The following is a 20,487-nucleotide window of genomic DNA, read 5'->3' on the forward strand; positions in this document are numbered from 1 at the left end:
TCCCATTTCTGTCACTGCTTTGTGAATTTATACAATTTCTTTGCACAAGATAGGTAAGATTCATTCACCTTTAGAAGATGGCTTTAAAATTAGACTCGCAATTTCACTATAGACAGAAACAGACAATTGAGAGTTTGACTAACCTTTATTTTCTTAATTTAAGCACTCAACCTTCCATGGTGCAAGAATAAAAACCATGGAGGCTAAAATTAGAGAAACTGCAGAGCACAAATACTGATTAACTACAGAATGCTGCAGTTGGCTTCGACTGGCTTTTTTTTAGCCATTTTTACCAGGAAATGACTGTCACTTTAAGAATCTCATGGTTACTCTCTGTATATATTCAAAGTTTACTATTGAAATAAAATTAAATTGACAACAAATAAACCTAGTGGATTTAACTGTATACATCATTTTTCATTCTGCTCCATATCCCTTGAGAAATAAGGGTAAATGATTCACCTGTGAAAACAACAATCAGGTTTTAGATAATCAAAGCACAATTGTCGTTTTCCTCTTTTCACTGCGTTAGTCCTCTGCTGCTGCTGCTGCTAAGTCGCTTCAGTCGTGTCCGACTCTGTGCGACCTCATAGACAGCAGCCCACCAGGCTCCCCCATCCCCGGGATTCTCCAGGCAAGAACACTGGAGTGGGTTGCCATTTCCTTCTCCAATGCATGAAAGTGAAAAGTGAAAGTGAAGTCGCTCAGTCGTGTCCGACTCTTAGCAACCCCATGGACTGCAGCCTACCAGGCCCCTCTGTCCATGGGATTTTCCAGGCAAGAGTACTGGAGTGGGGTGCCATGTTAGTCCTCTAAGAGACATTAAACACATCAGTGATGACATTTTCTTCACAAGGATATGCATTAACAGCCTGGACCTTGATAATTCCTCCGTTCCTCCTCCCTGCCCTTTTTTTGTCTTCCTTTCAAACTCCCCTTGAAGCCTACTCCCGCTCTTAACCCCAAGACATGCTGATTGGTATACACAGGTAACATCTTTATTTTTTAACTTTTTTGGTTGTGCCACAGGGTTTGTAGGATCCTAGTCAGAATCCCTGACTAGGGATCAAACCCTGTCCCCAGGAGTGGAAGTGTCGAGTCCTAACCACTAGACCAGCAGGGAATTCCCAATGAGTAATATTTTAAATTCTTCTCCAGAAGTCTATCCCACAGTCTTGAGATGGGAGAACTGCTGAGCTGGGGACGGTGGGCTTTCTGTCTCAGGAAAGGGAGGAAGGCAGTGAGGTGACAGTCGGATCCACAGCTGCAAGCTGGAACCTGCTGGAAAACCTGGGCTATGATATGGCAGAGGTCACAAGGACCAGATGCAGAATGCGGGGGCTGAGTTTCAGGCATTTGGGATTTGTGTTAGGAACAAGGGGCTGATGGAAAACAAAACATGCAGCCAATACAAGCAACCTTTCGCTACTAGAGCTCAGTGTTGAGAAGGCATTCGGCATTTTCTAGTAAATAGGAATTGACAAGGATAAGAAAGCAGGAGTGCCAGGGAGGTGCTGTCTGCCTCTCAGAGGGTTCTTTACCATAAGGGTTGCCAGGGCCTCCTCCAGGGGATCTTCCCTGGGATCAAACCCACATCTCTTGTGTCTCCTCCATTGCAGGCAGGTTCTTTACCATTAGTGCCACCTGGAAAGCCCTAATAAATAGGAATTTGCCTTGGACAAGAAAGCAGGGGTCTCAGGGAGGTGCTATCTGCCTCTCAGAAGACCAGACTAGAGAATATGACTTCCTCAAAGCTTCCTGATAGTGGAATATTGTTTAAATAACAAAGAAAGCCATTCACTTTGCAATTAAAAAAAAATAAAGAAAATGCAAATAGTTTGGGAGATGCTTATTGGGAATGCTTTTAAGTCAAATGATGGCATGTGGTCTACTCCTAATGTGATACATAGAGCTGGTTAGAACATTAGATGGTCACGTGCCCTTGGAAGAAAACTGGGTGTGGTGGCTGCTCCTGAAGAGGGTCATGAAAAGGGAACTGAACTCAGTGAATATGAACTGCTGTCCATGAGAAGTTCTTCGGTTCTTAGGCTGTTCATAGGATGTTTGTAACCTATCGATTTGAGCAGATATATACTAGTGGGAACTGAAAGATTTTAGTCCAGTCCGTTCTTTTTACACATGGGAAAGCAGGTTGTGAGATGTTCAGTGTCTTTTTTATCATCTAACATGTTAATGGCAGAGCAAGGGTTCTAATGCTGAGGTGTCCTGATAGAGCTTAATAACAGAGACAGGAATCATCCTTATCATCATGTTAGATTTTCTCTTGCTCCCAGGTGGGAGGCTGTTATCTCTGGGAGTAGAAGAGCAGACACAGCTGAAAAGCAAACCTGGGACTTAAGAATTCAGAGTTCTGGAATACTAGAGATGATTAGATGCGCAGCCAGGGCAGGTCTCTTATGCTATGTCAAGACCACGTTTGGAAAGACTTGAGGGCTGGAGGTGTGGATGGAAAACCCAAGGATGGTGACTCTGCAGAGTCCCCTGAATCCTCAGTGCCCCATTCCTCTCCTCTAAGAGGCAGCACTTCTGGCATGTGGGAAGATGCTGCAGAAGCCTGCAAGGCAACAGGCAGACCCCTTGGGAGCTGTCCTTCCTCCTCTCCTGAAGCTCCGGGCATTAACTGTGTTATACCCCAGCTCAACTCAGCTGTGAACCTGCTCAGCCTAATAAGGTAAGGAAGAGTGTATACCCCAAGGAGTTAATAAGATTTAGCTAGCATGTGCCAGATATGGTTTCCCAAGTGGTGGTAGTGGTAAAGAACTCGCCTGCCAATGCAGGAGAAGCAAGAGATTCGGGTTTGATCCCTGGGTCAAGATCACTTGGTGAGGGAAATGGCAGCCCACTCCAGTATTCTTCCCTGGAAAATTCCATGGGCAGAGGAGACTGGTGGGCTACAGTTCATGGGGCCGCAAAGAGTTGGACACAACTGAGTAACTCAAAACAGCACAGCATGTACTAGCAAGGGCCACGTGGGAGTACCACTGAGACAATGTTGAGGCTGTTTGATCAACATGGCCAGAATGAAAGAGTGGATAAGTTCAAATTCACTGAGCTGAGGGCACTTTGTCAGGACCTGGGCTTAAACAAGAATTCAGGGGATGGACCACTCACTGTTAGGTGGCTCTTGAGAGTCCTGGAGATGGCTCATTTTAAGCAGGATGAAAATACCTGGGTTGCCCTGGCAGATGATAGAGGAAGGAATAAAAAGGCAGAGGGAAGTGGACATATAGGAATGGAAATATGAGCCCAGAAGACCCACTGTGCACCAAAGCCATCCAGAAGGTATTAGGGACTGACATCCCTAAGACATTCAATGGTATCTCCCCTCTGCAGGTGGGAGAGACAAATACAGTGTTGGCTCACTAACAGCCATGAGGATGAGGGTCAGCTATATACAGAGGTCATGTGATTGCACCCAATCTCCAGGGACCAGTGGCTGTGATGATCAAGACAAATGGCAAGTCTGGAGAGCAGCCAAGGGGGCTTGACTCTCAGGAAGCTGTAGGGCTGGTTACTGATGTGTGGAATCCCTAGGGACAAGACAGGTAGCAGGCAACAATGGCATTGCTTCATATCCACCAATAAGACAAAATGGACCATCAGAAGACAAGGATCTCTGTTCCAACAAAAAGCCATGACTCTTCCATCTTCCTGGACCTGAGTCAGTTCTCAAATCTGGTACACGCTGGCTGAAGAGGAGGCAGGGTCCCTGAAGAAAGTGTCCTGCAGCTTGAATAAGTGTCTAATGTAATGATTATAAAGTCCTCTCCAAAGGACTCTGTAGGATTTTCTTAGGTGATTACACTCGGGGCAGCACTCAAACATTTGAAGCACTAGTGGACACAGGATCTGAACTGATGTTGATATCTGGAGACCAAAATGCCATCATGTCCACCTGCTTAGAGTAGAAACTCTCAAGATTAATAAAGTAGTCCTAAGTTCTGTTGGAGAAGGCAATGGCACCCCACTCCAGTACTCTTGCCTGGAAAATCCCATGGACGGAGGAGCCTGGTGGGCTGCAGTCCATGGGGTCGCTAAGAGTCAGACACGACTAAGCAACTTCACTTTCACGTTTCACTTTCATGCATTGGAGAAGGAAATGGCAACCCACTCCAGTGTTCTTGCCTGGAGAATCCCAGGGACGGGGGAGCCTGGTGGGCTGCCATCTATGGGGTTGCACAGAGTTGGACACGACTGAAGGGACTTAGCAGCAGCAGCAGCAGCAAGTTCTGTTAGCAGCAGGTCCACTGGGTTCAAAAATCTGACCACCAGCCATTTACCTGGTCTAAATGTATAATTTGTATTGACACAATTGGCATTTGCAGTAAACACACACTGGATGCTTGACTGGAGGCTTGGCCAAGGGTAACTTGGCCTCTATCTTCCTGGACCTGGGTCAGTTCTCAAATCTGGTACACACTGACTGAAAAGGAGACAGGGTCCCAAAGAAAGTGTCCTGCAGCATGAGTAAGTGTCTAATGTAATGATTCTAAAGTCCTTCTCCAAAGGGCTCTATAGGTTTTGGCCTAGGACACTGCCCCTCCCCCACCAAGAGTATAAATGAAGACAATTTGTTATTCACCACTATCCCCACCCCATGCAATACTGTTCTGATTTAGTCTCCCAGTGAAGGAGGCGTAGTGTCCGAGGTTTCTGCCTGGTCTTACCAACAAAGAGAACAGAGAGAAATATGTGCAGAACTCAGAGAATCCACTTGGGTGGTTCTTGATCCTCCTTACCCAACTGTAACTACAAATGGTCCAAGTAGAGTAGAGTTTATTTTCCAAAGGCTGAGACCACTCTGGACCCATTTGGAATGAGCATTTGGGCCATAACACAGGTAAGTGACTGAGACCTTCAGAGCTACTGGCTGAAGGTGAGGGGAATCTAGAATGGATGGCAGAGGAGGGATGCGATGAGAACCACATACGGTCCTGAGGCAGATCATCTGCCCAACGCAGGACTTTCCTCATGAACATTCCTTGCTCTCAGACAGCCCATTGGTCCAGCTAAAACTGTCTCACTGCAAGGCTCTTTCCAGTCAATCCTCCTTCCTTTGCCATTTCCTTTCACAGGCATCAGACTTCCCTAGTCCTTTTGTCTGTCCTTTTATCCTTTACAGTCATTTTGCATTTCTAACTTTGTCCTTCCATCTGCTTCTGAAGGACCTGTACTGACACAACAATCACGTCTCCTACATAGAAAGCAATGAGCAGGGACTTCCCTGGTGGTTCAGTGGCTAAGACTTTGCCTTCCAAGGCAAGGCGTGTGGGTTCGATCCCTGACTGGGGGACTAAGGGATTTCCCTGATGGCTCAGACAGTAAAGAATTTGCCTGCAATGCAGGAGATCCAGGTTCAATCCCTGGGTCAAGAAGATCCCCTGGAGATGGGAATGGCTACCCACTCCAGTATTCTTGCCTGGAGAATTCCATGGACACAAGACTCTGGCAGACACAAGACTCCATGGGGTCAAAAAGAGCTGGACATGACTGACTGACTAACACTATCTCTGGGGGAGGCTAAGATCTCACATGCCTTGCTAGCAAAAAACCAAAACATAAAAGATAAGTAATATTGTAACAAATTCCATAAAGACTTTAAAAATGGTCCAGATAAAAAAATTCTTAAAGCAGTGAGCATAAATCAGTAAGGTTTAGAAAACAAATAAAAATGGAACTAATAAGAGCATATTCATTATTCAGAGAATATTCATGAGCATAATTGTTGGATGCTATTTTATTACATATGATCGTACCTGAATTTTATTTGTGTCAATCAAGTGCTGTGCCATGGATTTTAGGATAATTGCAAAGAAGAACCAGGAATGCTGTTAGGAAAAGAAAAGACAATCAGAAATTTATTATCTTACAGCAAAGTAATGATAATTCTGTTCTTTACAACATGCGATACTATAAAATCTTTATCTTGGAATGTATTCTTTGAAATTAAATGCATCAGAGCAATAATATAGTCTCCATGATGTTAGGATCATCCTTAGCAAAATTCTAATGGGAAATGTAAATACCAGATATTTCTGTTTCCCAGTCATCTCTAAGACTGTATAACACAAGAAACTGGCTTATTTGACATGGCTGATTAGACAGTCGTCTTAGGAAATACTTATTCATGGGGTGTTCTACCTGTTTTCCTTAAACAAAACTAAATGTTGTAGCAGGCCCACCCCTCACATTATGATGGGTAGAGGCGAGTAAAAACGGAAGCTGTATGTTTAAGTATTTAAAAGCTAACAGAGTTTTAAATAAAGTATGTTGGCTCTTCCTACCTTGACAAATACAACTTCATGACAGTTTGGAATACTGTACCTGAATGTGGGAGCATAGGAAGCGCATGACCCTGGCCCACCCCTTCCTCTCACCTGGGGCTCCGTCCTGCCCTGAGGGACCTGGTGTGACTGTCCAGCCTGCAAGCCCAAGCGCTGCCCACAAACCTCTCCACAGTTCCTGCCCACAGTTCCTCTCTCCCACCAAACGCTGCTCCTGCCTTAGGTCTGGGGCTACACTCAGGCAACAAGAGTTTCCCTCTTTAGTATGGACTTCTAAAGAGGTGTAAGCAGGCCCAGGAATAAACCTACAAGCTCTAAAGGTGGGGGCCCCTAGGAATCCTTATAGTTCCAGGCAGCCCTCCTTTGACTCCCCTCACACTTTGCCTCATGAGAAGGGGTGCACTTGGAGAAGGTCAAAGAATACCCAGGGCTTCCCAGGTGGTGCTAGTGGTAAAGAACTGGCCGCCAATCCAAGAGACACAAGGGATGTGGGTTTGATCCCTGGGTTGGGAAGATCCTCTGGAGAAGGAAATGGTACCCCACTCCAGAATTCTTGCCTGGAAAACTCCATGGGCAGACGACCCTGGTGGGCTACAGTCCATGGGGTCACAAAGGGTCAGACACAACTGAGCACACACAGCAGCAAAGAACACCCAAGGATGCTAGGTAGGCAGCCTTCTCCAGCGACCCTGTCCCCACCCTCACCCCGTTACAGTCTATTCTCTATGCAGTCATCAGAGAGACCCTTTTGAACCATGGTCAGCTCAATTCACTTCTCCCCTCAAAGGCCTCTCATGGCTCCCAGTTTCTCTCCCAGCGGAAGCCAAAGCCCTTGCAATGGCCCACAGGCCTTACGCTACCCGCCTAACCTCCTGGTGCCGCTCTGACTTCATCTTGCCTCCTCTCTTTGCTTACGTGGCTCCTGACCTTCCTGCCATCCTTTAGGCATGTCCACCAGGTGTGCTGCTGCCTTACGACATTATACAGGTCTTCCCCTCAATCTTTATTTTCTTTAATTGAAATACAGTTGACTTAATAATGTTATGTAAGTTTCAGGTGTACAACATAATGATTCAATATTTTTATGGAGTGCACTCCTCAAGGTTATTATAAAATACCGGCAATATACCCTGTGCTCCTCATTACATTGTTATAGTTTATTTTATACCTAGCAGTTTGTACCTCTTAATCCCCTTGACTTATTTTGCCCCTCCCCGCACTCCTCTCCCCTCAGATAACCACTAGTTCGTTCTCTGTATCACTAAGCCTGTTTCTGTTTTCTTATACTCACTTGTTTGCTTTATTTTTTAGATTCCACATATAAGTGAACTAAATTTTGCTATTTGTGACATCATGGATGGACCTGGAGGGCATTACATGCTTAGTGAAATAAGTCAAAGAATGACAAATACTGTATGTTTCCCCTTCTCCCTTTAATGTTCTACCCTAAACGTCTCTAGCTCTCTCACCCCCTTCCCATTTTTTGCTGAGGTCTTTCCTTCTCCACAGCTCTATCCTGACCACTGTATTTAAAACTGTAAACCTCACTCTACACTCAGTGCTCCCCATGCCCTTACCTGCTTGATATTTTCTTTTCCCATGCTACTTCTCACCGCTGAACATGCAATTTTTTCCCAACATTTTTTAAAACCTTTTTTAAGGTTTTAAAGCATATTTAAAGACTTTTTTTTTTTTTTTAATCTTTAGGCCACACCGCCTGGCATGTGGGATTTTTTTAAATCGATTTTTAAAATTTTAAAACTAATTTTTTTTATTTTAAAACAAAAGAAATTAGAATTACTTTACAATGTTGTGTTAATTTCTGCTGTGCAACATGAATCAGCTGTATGTATACATACATCCCCTCCCTCTTGAGCTTCCCTTCCACCCCGCCTTCCCACCCCACCCTCCCCTCTAGGTCATCACAGAGCATCAAGCTGAGCATCCTGGGTCACACAGCAACTTCCCACTAGCTATCTGTTTTACACATGGTAGTGTATATACGTCAATGCGACTCTTGTAGTTCATCTCAACCTCTCCTTCCCACATGCGGGATATTAATTTCCTGATCAGGGATTGAACCTGAGACCCCTGCATTGGCAACGTGGAGTCTTAACCACTGGACAGCCAGGGAAGTCCCTGAACATGCAATTTAATTAACTTTGCTATTATGTGGGTCATTTACTATTTTTTATCTTGCAGTACTATGTAAACTTCCCAAAGGCAGAGATTTTTATTCTATTCTCTATATGCATATCAAGTGCCAAGGATGGTGAGGATGGTGTTTGTTGTATGGAAGGCACTTAGAACATGTTTGCTGGATAAATTGAATGAATATGCTCATACAGCTAATTTAAATTTAAACAAACAAACCACTTGACCTAGACAACTTTGATTTTAGTGAAATGCTGATGCTTATTGATCCAGCCTCAGCCCTCTCTAGCTACTTACTCATCAATCATCTATCTGTCAAGTCATGATAGATAATTAATTTAGCAGGGGACTACATTCACAAGTCTATAATAACTTAGAGTTATATCTTCATAAGCTTCTCACCATCTTTTATGTTACTACAAATGCATGTGTTGCAACTTTTGGGGGAAAAAGAGTAGCTGTTTCTCTGCCTCCTTTCTGCTGTCAGTCTACTCATTAATATATCATTAATCCTTTTGTTGGTATTTTTCCTCTTGTTGTGCCTAAAAACCCCATAAACTTTATTTTGGGTACACTTAGTACTTTTGAATGTTATAGGCCATTCTTAAGAGTCATTCATTTTGCCTTTAGGCCAAAGGACCTGAGTCCATTCTACTTTTAAAGATGATCTGTTCTCTTAATATTGGAGGAGGGCATGGCAACCCACTCCAGTATTCTTGCCTGGGGAATCCCATGGACGGAGGAGCCTGGTGGGCTACAGTCCATGGGGTCACATGCTACTGTTCCAACGCGAAGCTTACACCAGAAACCATAAGAAAAACGATCTATAAAAATCAATGACTCCTATCACCTTCAGAGTTGAGTGTAAGCCATCCCAGTGAAAGCCCGTCTTTAAATTCTTTACCTTCAGGACATGCTTGACTGTTGTGGAGTCATTTGATTGCAAAAGACCAGTCATATTTTTAACCAGTTCTTCATGTATAGTTCTCTCCTTGTATGCCGTAGTCTTGAACACAAACTGAAGAAAATCCAAACAGTGAAAAAAAAGTTAAACACTTAAAAACAAAGGGTCAAAAATTATGTTCCATGAATAACTCATGTCTCAAAATTATCTGCTCATGCCAGATTTTGTCATGAAATAAATGAAGGCCCAATGATAAGTGTAATACACACCTGCTCCTACTGAGGGCTTTGTACAGGTAGAGCCTTGCTCACCTAAGCTCTCCTTGACACACTCTTAGTAGAAATAAAAAAGAAGATCAGAGAGCAATTCAGCGGGTTCAAGGAAACATGGAGGGCTTTGACCCACCTACTGAGGGCACATTTCCCCTTCTCCTTCCTTCCACTGGCAACAGGTGGGTGGCATGGTAGCATTTCTTCATCCTGAAAGGGTAGAGCACCCACTCAAATAGCCAAGTGGGGAATCTGGTGCCTTCCAGAGGCCAGTAGGAGAACTGCCCACGAGCCCGGGGTCCACTACCTCCTCACGCTAAGACGCGGCAACCAAGAGGTTCATAAACATTGGCCGTCAGTAAGATAACAAAGGCTGCTGGCCTTTTCCTTAAAAGATCGGTTGTTGGCACAGTGAGTGCATGTCATGGTTTAGTCTTCCATATTTCTTCATATATTTTAAGTATCAATTCATGCACATATATTTAAAGTACAAAATGCTTATGATGTTTTACTTATGAGTTGGGTTTGCCTCAAGGAAGGTCATTTCTTTATAATATTCACAGTTTGGACTTCACTATTGTCAAGGGTGAAGACAGACAAGAAACAAAGCAGAGGCACTTTGCATTTGGGGTCTATAGCTATTTCTTTGACTTCATAGCACATTGATGCCTAAATCTCCTGAGGCGTCTGACTTCTCCAAGCTCATCCCAAAGGAGAAGAATAAGGCTAAGAGATGCATGAAAGTAGCTAAAATCAAGAGTAGTACAATTTTCCCCCTCATGGATTATGACTCCTATGAGGGTAATGTAATCAACTATCTAATCCCATGCACAGTTACTTAGCTCCAAGGGCATTTTGACTAGCTCTGAAATTTTTTAAAATTTTGGCTAAACCATGTCAATCCCATGAGTTGCTATAAACGATGGTATCTAATTAGATCAACTTTAGACATACATCTTTGAAAAAGACACGGTGAGTGTATGTGTACATTTTGGATATTGTAGATGGAGTGAGTTAGCAGCATTTAGCACCACTGAACTTGAAATGGTGTTTAGCATATTTCTGAATAAGTATGAACTATATCAACTATCACATTTTGCAAGGACATCAAAGCAGGTATTGACCCCAGTTTTCATTAAACTCTTAGGTGTGGAGCTTAATATTGTATATGTTAGAAATTAATTTTTTTCCATTAAGGGTGAAAAAAAAAATCAGATTCCTTGGTCAAGGTCAGACTGTCAGCCATGTACTATATATAGCAGGAGTCAAATCACAGAGTCAGATAGCTGGATGTTCATCTCATCCACTCATCTCACTTCACAGAGAGGAAATGTGAGGTTCAGACAGGCTGATCACTCCGAGTTAACGATCTAACCCTAACTAGAATCTAGTTTTCCATTTTCTACTTTAGTGCTTTTTCCAGAATAAATTTTAGTTGGTTATATATATTTGTCTGTATTTGTTTTAGACATATGAAATTATGTTATGAAACATCTTTAGGAATTGTCATCAGCTTGAAAATCCACGTAGGTGTATTTCTGGATTTAAAACACTGACAAAATGTGGTCCACTGGAGAAAACACTTCAAAGCAAACTCAATAAGTATCCTCCCCTACATCATAAAATCAAATGGTCTCGTCAGGATTTTTTTAAATATCCTGGTTAAAAATAAGGACTGCTCCAGGAAGCACTGCCAGGATACCACTCCAAGAGTATTACAGATTGCTTCTATGAGCTGATATAAGGCTCTCATCAGGAACTAGCCCTGGTTGTCACAAAAATAGTCACATCAGTGGGTTCTAAAAGCAATTTTTGGTAATTCTACTGGAACAAGGTAAATAATACGTGTGTTGAAAAGGAGATGACTTTGTATGACAGAGATTGGGAAATTTTTTTCCTTTCATGCCCTCCGGAGCTTGAAATGGAAAACTGGGGTAAGGGTTGAGAGAATGAAAATTCTATAGATGATTCTGCTGAACAGTAAACTCATCAATATCCTATAAAAGGAAGCTATGCCTCTGTCTTACAGAGCAAACTAAAAAGGCATTTGTAGATGGAACTGGCCTTTGGCAACTGAATTGTAGACCTTATTGGGTAAAATCATACCATAGGGAAATTATTGTGAAATTACTATTTTTGGCATATAAGGGCACACACTCATACTTAGATATTTGGGAAGACATTTAACTTTTCTGACAGATAAAAAACATGTTAATATGAAACTGTAATGGGAGTAATTCCTCACTGATAATATCTCAGAGGGGTTCACTCCAGAATAAAATTTTTAGTTATTTCTTGCTGTCACAAAATTTTAGCACAAAGGACCCCAAATTTCTTCTCTGGTTGCCTTTTTAGACATCTAAACTACATGGGCATATGTCTACCTATATATATTCATGGAATATTTTCTTTTAATTAAAAAGTTCTATGTCTCTTAAAAGAGATAATCTATATATAAAAATTGAAATTTAGGTCCTTTATTTATATAAAGGAATATAAGATACTTTTATTTATCTCTGGATGGTTTTTTTCTTTTCCTTCAAGAAGATGACCTTTAGGCTGGAACTATAATGTGCAAACATCATCACAAGTTCACTGGCATAAATTCACAGGCCAACTGAAAATGAGAATATAAACATGTCCAAGTGAACATCTGATGAAGGCCACTGGAGGAAGCAGTGCACACTGATGGGATGGGCTAGTGGTTCATGCCAGAGGAGAAAGGACTTAACATACCAGAAGCAGGTACAAATATACAGTAACTGGGAAAATGAAATAATGCCTGAGAAAACAATAAAAAGAGCTAAGAAAACATTACAGAAGAAACAGCACATTCAACAAACCAACAGGAGGCATCTTCCTTAAATTTACAGAGGAATTTCATATATTTCTAATGTTGATTTCAAAAGACCATACTTTCGTTTTCTCCTGCACTTCTTTCTTTGCTTTTTCTCCCCATATAAATATTCATTTGCACATGTATGCATTATTTATATATTGAAATAATACATTAATCCCATTAATGCAAAAAAGAAGGAGTTCTAAGTCACTAAAGGGAAAGTTCAGTATGACTGGGGTGGGCACCATTCAGCTAAAGAGGGGAACTCCTCACTTATTGCAGACAGGAAATGAGACAAGCCACACAGCACAAGGGGATACAACTGACGCCCACGTGGCAATTTCATACCTTAATGTAGGACTGGACAGAGTGGTCCAGCTGTTCCTCATGGCACTTGGCCACGATGTCGGTCAGAACCCTGGAAGAGCAAAGCTGTTGAGTGGCCTTTCTGGAGAAGGCAGGAAAATACCACTTGGTTTGTCACTGAAGTGCTTGGTGAGCTGGGCACTTAATCATTACTGAATGAATGAATGAACCAATTTCAAACTCAGTACCGGGTGTTCAGTATCTATAACACCCATTAGCCATTTCCAACCTTGAAATTTCTAAACACGAAGATAAAAGTAATGTCTTATGGCTGCTATTACAGTTTGTGTCTGCTGACAATGTCTTTTTGGAAAAGGAAGTGATTTTAGTATCTTATTAAAACTTAAGATCTTTAACCTCTAAGTATCACATTCTGTTTTTAAAGAGCTTGTCTTCCAACTTAGAGGTGTTATATATGTGCTTTTGGAAAAAGTATTCAGTCTAAAATGTAAGTTTTTGGGTTTTCCTCCTTAGCTGGGTTAGAGTCCAGTAGCAATTGTGGTACAGGTTGATTTCTTCACATTAATCCTTGCAGTTACTCCATGGCTGTAGTGCTTAGGAATATCTCAGAATTTTAACAGGTCTATCTGCTGAAATATTTAGGAGTTTTTGCCAACAGATGCATATACTCATGCTGAAAAGAGTACAACCTGAAGGCACAGTTGGGGACTTCTAATCTTGCTCCAGAACTGGATGGTTGTAGGAATGTTAGAGATGTTTTAATTTTCTAGCTTCAGAGCTTTACTTTAAAAATGATGCTGTGCTTAGTCACTCAGTAGTGTCCTACTCTTTGTGACCCCATGGACTGTAGCCAGCCAGGCTCCTCTGTCCACGGGGATTCTCTAGGCAAGAATACTGGAGTGGGTTGCCATTTCCTTCTCCAGGGGATCTTCCCAACCCAGAGATCAAACCTGGGTATCCCACATTGCAGGCTGATTCTTTACCATCTGAGCCACCAGGGAAGCCCAAGAATACCGGAGTGGGTAGCCTATCCCTTCTCCAGGGGATCTTCCCGACCCAGGAATTGAACCAGGGTCTCCTGCATTGTAGGCGGATTCTCAACCAGCTGAGCTATGACTGTCTTTCTAAAAGAGGCTAGTAATATGTGTGGTAGTTATGAAGGTACTAGAGACATTTCAATGTCAATACCTGTGATGGATTCATTTTGATATTTGGCAAAACTAATACAATTATGTAAAGTTTAAAAATAAAATAAAATTAAAAAAAAAAAGAGTAATTTTTTTCCAGAATGCTGTGACTAATATTTTTTTTAAAAAAATGAACTTTAGGAATATATGATTCAATAATTAACTGAAAACCCTATCTCTAGAAAGAGAAGACTGTAATTTGCTAAAGTCACCAGACAGATTAGTAATGTTGAAAGTATGTAGCGAAGGCAAATTTAAAGCGAGAACAGTGAAAGAAAAACTGAACATAAAAAGAAAAATAAGATTTAGTGGGGAAAAAATGGTACAGCTACTCAGGAAAATAATTCGGCATGTTCTTAAAACCAGCACTTTTGGGACTTGCCCGGTGGCTTAGTGGCTAGCTCTCTGAGCTCCGAGTGCAGAGGGACTGAGTTCAATCCTTGGGCAGGGACCTAGATCCTCCATGCTGCAACTACGAGCATGCATGCCACAACTAAATACCCTGCATGCTGCAACAAAGGCCAAAGATCCTGTGTGTCACAACTAAGCTCAAGAAATAAATAAATATGAAAAAAACCCAATGCATACAACTACCATATGACCTAGCAACTGTTCTTTTCAGAGAAATGGAAACTTACGTTCACCCCAAATCTACCAAAAACTGGAAACAATCCAGCTATCCTTCAATGGGTGAGTTTTAAACATATTATGATATAGAATACTACTCACATAAAAAGGAGAGACTATTGATTGATGTAACAACCTGGATGAATCTCCAGAGAGTTATGCTGAGTGAAAAAAGCCAATTCCTAAAGGTTACACACTGTCATATGATATAATTCCACATTTGTGCGTGTGTGCATGCTCAGTCGTGTCTTAACTCTTTGCAATCCCATGGGCTATAGCCCATCAGGTTCCTCTGCCCATGGGATTCTCCAGGCAAGAATACTGGAATGGGTTGCCATTTCCTCCTCCAGGGGATCTTCCCTACCCAGGGGTTGAACCTGTGTCTCTTGTGTCTCCTGCACTGGCAGGCAGATTCTTTACCGCTGTGCCACCTGGGAAGCCCTCATAAATCCATATAACTTATATATAAATTTAAAATAGACTATATAATAAATTTATCAACTTATATAAATACATGGAATATATAATATAAAAATATATGTACTCATATTACATATAAAATTTCAATATAACATATATAAAATTCTTAAAGTAACAAAATTTTAGAGATGGAGAAAAGATTAGCAGTTGCCAGGAATAATGGGTGGGGACTGAGATGAGAAAGAAGTAGGTGTGTCAATAAAAGGGCAACATGAGGGATCTTTCTGGGAAGGGCGATGTTCTGTCTCCTGCTTCTTTCAATGTCAATATTCTGGGATTGATACTGTCCTATAGCTTTGCTAGATGTCACCATTGGGAACATCTGATGAGAACATGAGCTCTCTTTTGTATTACTTCGTACAACGGCAAATGCCTCTATAACTATCTCAAAATAAAAAAGTATAATTAAAAAGCACAACGGAAAAGTTAAAAAAAGAGGTCTAAAACTCCACGTGGATGATAATAGTAGATAATTAGAAGGTAAGAACTCAAGAGTGAGACATACTTAACTTTGAGATATATGTTCAAACGAAATGCAAGCATACACAGTTATGTAGCCACTCAGTTAGAGTTGTCTGTCACCACAGCTTATAAAATCTCTTCTCCCAAGGCTGTGCTATGAATACCTGGTCACAGTGGTGCTTATTTCATCTTCTTCATTCTGTACCAGAATCTTGAAGAGCTGATTCAAGATTATAGGCAGAAAACTCATGATTGCATGAATCTTTTCCACATTCAGTAAGTTCTGTTAAATTGGCAGGACAGAAAAAAAAGGTCATTGATTAAATTTAAAGCACATTCGACTGATGTTCATCAGGACTTGAATATGAATACAGCAGTTCACCTTTGTTTGGCTTTATTTTTCATGGCATTTCTCATGACATACAGGCATGAGGGTAAATGTTGCAAAGACTCTACATCTAATTAACTAATTCAGAGTCAACTGACTCTGATTTTCAACCATTTTTATTTTGGAGAAACTGATCTTTGCTTACTCTTCCATTATACAGACAGACACCTTTTAGGAACTGTGAAATAAAATCATTTCCTCTTGGAAATGGTAAGGTGTTTAAAAAGCTTCAAGAATAATTACCCTGAAGCTTGCTACTCAATGCAAAATGTAAAGGTCTGCTTTGCCTATTTCCATCCTGGAGACCACTGCAACTATTTGAACATCATGTTACCTTACAGGAGCGAACGAAATTCGAGGTAGGTGACTGAGACATATCTTTCTCCCTTTTTTGGCATTGTTGGAAAAATGTGTTCACATGTGGATCCTGAAACAGCAAAAAAAGTATTGATTTTTCTGATGACACATAAGCTGTGTAACAATCATGGTGATGGGAGGTGAGTCCTTCTGTAGGGCAGATGACTTGGTGTGAGGCGCTTTACCAAGGAGGCAGAGAGACAGACCTCTCATTTCTGGAGCTGTTCTGGCATGCTGAGGGCTTGATCTGAACCACAAAGTCTGCTCTCCTTCCTATTTCATTCTCAGAGATTTGTGTCCTTCTGGGCCACATGACAACGGCTAGAGAATTCCTTCTCTTGACTCTGTTCCTACTCCTTTCCTCCCTCTTTTTTTTTTTTTCTTTCTTTCTTAAAGTCTCTTCTATCATCTTCCTGTTCCTGCTTATTCCACAGACTTCTATCATTTATTCTTACTATTCTTTAATACACACGAGAATGGGTACGGTTTAATATGCACAGGGATACTTTCAGACTTAAAATGTCAGCGTTAATAAAAAATTAGGAAGTCCCCCTGGCATCGTGAAATAAAAGTTGACTCCTGTCCTTTGTTAGGGGCAGAACTGTGTCCCCTCCAAAATCCATGTGTTGAAGTCCCAACTCCCAGTACCTCAGGTTGTAACCATATTTGAAAATAAGGCCTCTAAAGAGGTAATTATGGTAGTTCGTGTGGTCCTAGCCCAAATATGACTGATGTCTTTACAGAAGAGCAAACTTGGATATTCACACACAGAGGAAAGCCAAGGAGGGAGGCTTTGGAAGAAGACAATACTCTGACACCTTGATCTCAGACGACCAGCCTCTACAACTGTGAGAAAATATATTTCTGTTTAAGCAACCCTGTCTGTGGTATTTTATAATGGCAGCTGGAGCAAACCAATCTGTCCTTTAATGTTGTTTCCTGAAGCAAATGTCACGTTGGAAATGCTGGGGATCAAAGTTACATAGTCAGGAAGTGGGATACAGACTCCCTGGTGGCTCAGGTGGCAAAGAATCTGCCTGCAATGCAGGAGACCCAGGTTCAATTCCTGGGTCAGGAAGATCCTCTGGAGAAGGGAATGGCAACCCACTCCAGTATCCTTGCCTGGAGAATTCCATGGACAGAGGAGCCTGGAGGACTACAGTCTGTGGGGTCGCAAAGAGTCAGACACGACTGAGAAACTAGCACTCTGAATTTTCACACTCTTCTGGGTGTTTCTCTGGCATTTGTCAGCTCTAGAGGGGCATCTGTGGTTTGAGTTCCCCACAGGTCAGTGTGTGTGTGTGTGTGTGTGTGTGTGTGTGAGTAATATTTTCAGTTTCATGTTATTTTTTCAAGAATTATTTAGTGAAAGCTATTTGTCAGATCCTCAGTTGGCATGGAGGACAGAGCTGTGGGCAAGGAAAACCCACTCCCTTCCTCTGGTCCTTCCATAATGCCCCTGAGATGGATACGAAACCATGGTTTCCACACAATTTATATTTCTATTTTCTCACAATCAGACAGGTGCTTCAAAGGAAAACAGGGTGTCAGACGGTATATGACAAGATGATACAGCATGTCTGAGAGGTCAGCAGATAGGCAAGATGTCTTTGAGGAGGTGATATTTGAACCAAGATTTGAAGGATGCATAGGAGCTGAAAGACTGATGAGGGGAGGGGAGGCAGAGAGAGAGATAGCTTTCCTGGCTGAGGAAAGGCAGTGTCACAAAATCCCTGCATCCTGGAGGAATGGAAGCAGACAGAGGGCACAGTGCGTGAAAGGACCTTGGGTCTTCAAAAACTGACGTAAATACCGCTATAGAGGAAGGAAGGTGTCTTCCAGGGCGACGAGTGTGTGGGCAGTGGAAGCTGATATAGAGAAAGGTAAGTAACGGTGAGTCACAGAGGGACCTGAGCTGTTTGGAGGAAAGTAGCTGGAAGCATGACAAAGAGAAACTCAGGATTCTGAGATACATAAATGCAGGATTTGGTGGAGAACAGTCATCTTATTGTGACTTGACTGAGGCTGATGGCATCAGAGAAAAGATGTATTTAAGAAGTTATGATACAGGACTGGGGAAGAGGACTCAATTTGGCTTGAGGTGCCAGTGGTTATGGAAAGACATTTTGATCAATATATGCTGGATTATTTCACTTTTCTTAGCAACCAAGTATGTGCTCAAGCAAAACAAAACAAAACAAAACAGAAACTAAAAAACAACAAAAAAGAAACAAAACCAAACACACACACACACAACTACAATAACCAAATGCACACTGAATTTAAGAAAGGAGCAATACTTATTCTGTGTACAGGTAACAGTTTGCTTTGTAGTTCGTAATCAGTATCATAAAACTTCTCCCACTGCGCTAAAATAAGCTGCCTTGCAAGGGAAGGGGTGAGCTTTATGGTACTATGACAGTGGTAATATTTCCCTGTGTTCAGCATTTTGTAGTTCATGAGACGTTTTCACATGCAGTTTCTCATTTTGAGCCTTACTGCAATCTTAGGTGGAGATTTTCTTTTATTATTATCATTTTCCTGATGAGGACATGGGATTGTGGGGGTGAAGTGACTTGCCCAAAATCCCTGTGTCAGAAGTTGACCAAAGTGGCTCTCAGACACAGTTTTGACCACTTCATGGCCTTTGCTCCATGAGAGGAGGCTTGGATAGGCATTGGAAATTAGACTGAGTTTCAAGGGAAAGGTCCACAATTTTAATTTTAAATGTTTCATATTTTTAACACTTGGGTGTTGTCATTGGAAGCAAACCATCTTCCAAGGGAAGTGTCATCTTGATAAATACACTTCTGGAATTTTGGTCTGCAGCTGGATAGTATCAGGATAACATGCTCACCTGAGTGTTCACTGTTGATACAACAAATGTCGATACTTTGAAAAGTGGTTTACCACCATCGACCCATTTAATGTCACTGCCAGTGTGCTGCAAAAAAGAGTTTGTTACTGTCACTGCGGCAATTTGAGAGAAAGGAAATGTCAATAAATAGGTTATTTAGTTTATGTTAATTTGCCACCTTGATCCATTAGTCTCACATTACTATAGAGATGGAAAATGAGAGATGCAAATACATTTCGCAGTATTAGTAAATGATACCAATGTGATATCAGGGGATCATTTTGAATAGATCATTTCTACTGGCCACAAACAAAACAAGGTATTGAAATATTACAGGTACAGTTGATTTCTAATTACAGTGGATGAATACATAAGGTGGGATTAATTTAAATAGCCAATGGAAGATAACCTCATGTCATTTAGCCCATGTATCTTTTCTCTTAAGTTGTATGCTACCCAGTACCTTCCCATTTGCAGAATCTTGAAAGCTTAAATAATTTGGAGGCAGGCTCGTTGCTACTGGGATATTATACTCTTGAGAAGCTATCTGATCATCTTTCATCAAAGGAAGCCAAGCATATCCAACTGTTAAAAAAGAAAAACAGAGAGAAAACTTTTCAGTACACACCTTCACGGTGAGGAGTAAAAAGAAAGCTATTTATCATTTATGAATACAAAACCTAGTTTAAAAACTCTAAATAAATCAGCTCTTCAATTCAAGTCCCAGAGATGACATGTATGGCCATGTCGGATCGCTTCTGGTCAGTACCTGGGGTTTCCAGTGCCTCCTTCTTTTTGGCGTTGGCTTTCGCATTTATGTCACAAGTGACATGATGAAAAGAAAACAGAATATGGTGTTTCTCATGAAGTTGTGTTGGGAGCTCAATTTTCACCTGCAATGGAAGAGATAGTAGCTGGGATGAGACTGAAATCATTTCCTAGGGTCAGGGCAAGACAAAGCATAGGCACTTTAACCTTTTAAAAAGTCTTTAACTGAAATCTAGGTCCACGTTTAAGTCAGCACTAGAAGCACTGATTTAATTCTTAGTACATATCCATCCTGCTAGCACTAATGCATCAAGATTATATTTTTACTTCTTTATTGTGGTGGATGATGATAATTTAGACTACCCAGTGTTTCTCCTTAGGTAATTTATGTCATCATGGGCAAACTCTGGGACATAGTTTTGAGCAAACTCCAGGACGTAGTGAAGGACAGGGAGGCCTGGCATGCTGCACTCCATGGGGTCACAAAGAGTCAGACACAACTGAGCGACTGAACAACAGATTTTGCCGTGAATTAAACACACACACATATACAAACAGACATA

At 41.5% G+C, this 20,487-nt stretch overlaps 1 protein-coding gene across 11 annotated transcripts in view; it reads right to left on the reverse strand.

Annotated features, from left to right (window-relative positions):
- The window catches only part of DOCK10 (dedicator of cytokinesis 10), a 304,984-nt gene that overhangs the window by 57,954 nt on the left and 226,543 nt on the right, over positions 1 to 20,487 (reverse strand). For all 11 annotated transcript variants that reach the window (XM_061386579.1, XM_061386560.1, XM_061386598.1 and 8 more), the window contains 8 exons: positions 19,926 to 20,049; positions 19,620 to 19,741; positions 19,157 to 19,243; positions 16,277 to 16,369; positions 15,719 to 15,837; positions 12,820 to 12,889; positions 9,364 to 9,477; positions 5,778 to 5,849 (listed from right to left, as the gene is read on the reverse strand). In XM_061386579.1, coding sequence (XP_061242563.1) covers positions 5,778 to 5,849; positions 9,364 to 9,477; positions 12,820 to 12,889; positions 15,719 to 15,837; positions 16,277 to 16,369; positions 19,157 to 19,243; positions 19,620 to 19,741; positions 19,926 to 20,049 — 801 coding nt within the window. The remainder of the gene's footprint in view (positions 1 to 5,777; positions 5,850 to 9,363; positions 9,478 to 12,819; positions 12,890 to 15,718; positions 15,838 to 16,276; positions 16,370 to 19,156; positions 19,244 to 19,619; positions 19,742 to 19,925; positions 20,050 to 20,487) is intronic.

This window comes from Bos javanicus, chromosome 2 (assembly GCF_032452875.1).
Source record: "Bos javanicus breed banteng chromosome 2, ARS-OSU_banteng_1.0, whole genome shotgun sequence".
Taxonomy (NCBI): Eukaryota; Metazoa; Chordata; class Mammalia; order Artiodactyla; family Bovidae; genus Bos; species Bos javanicus.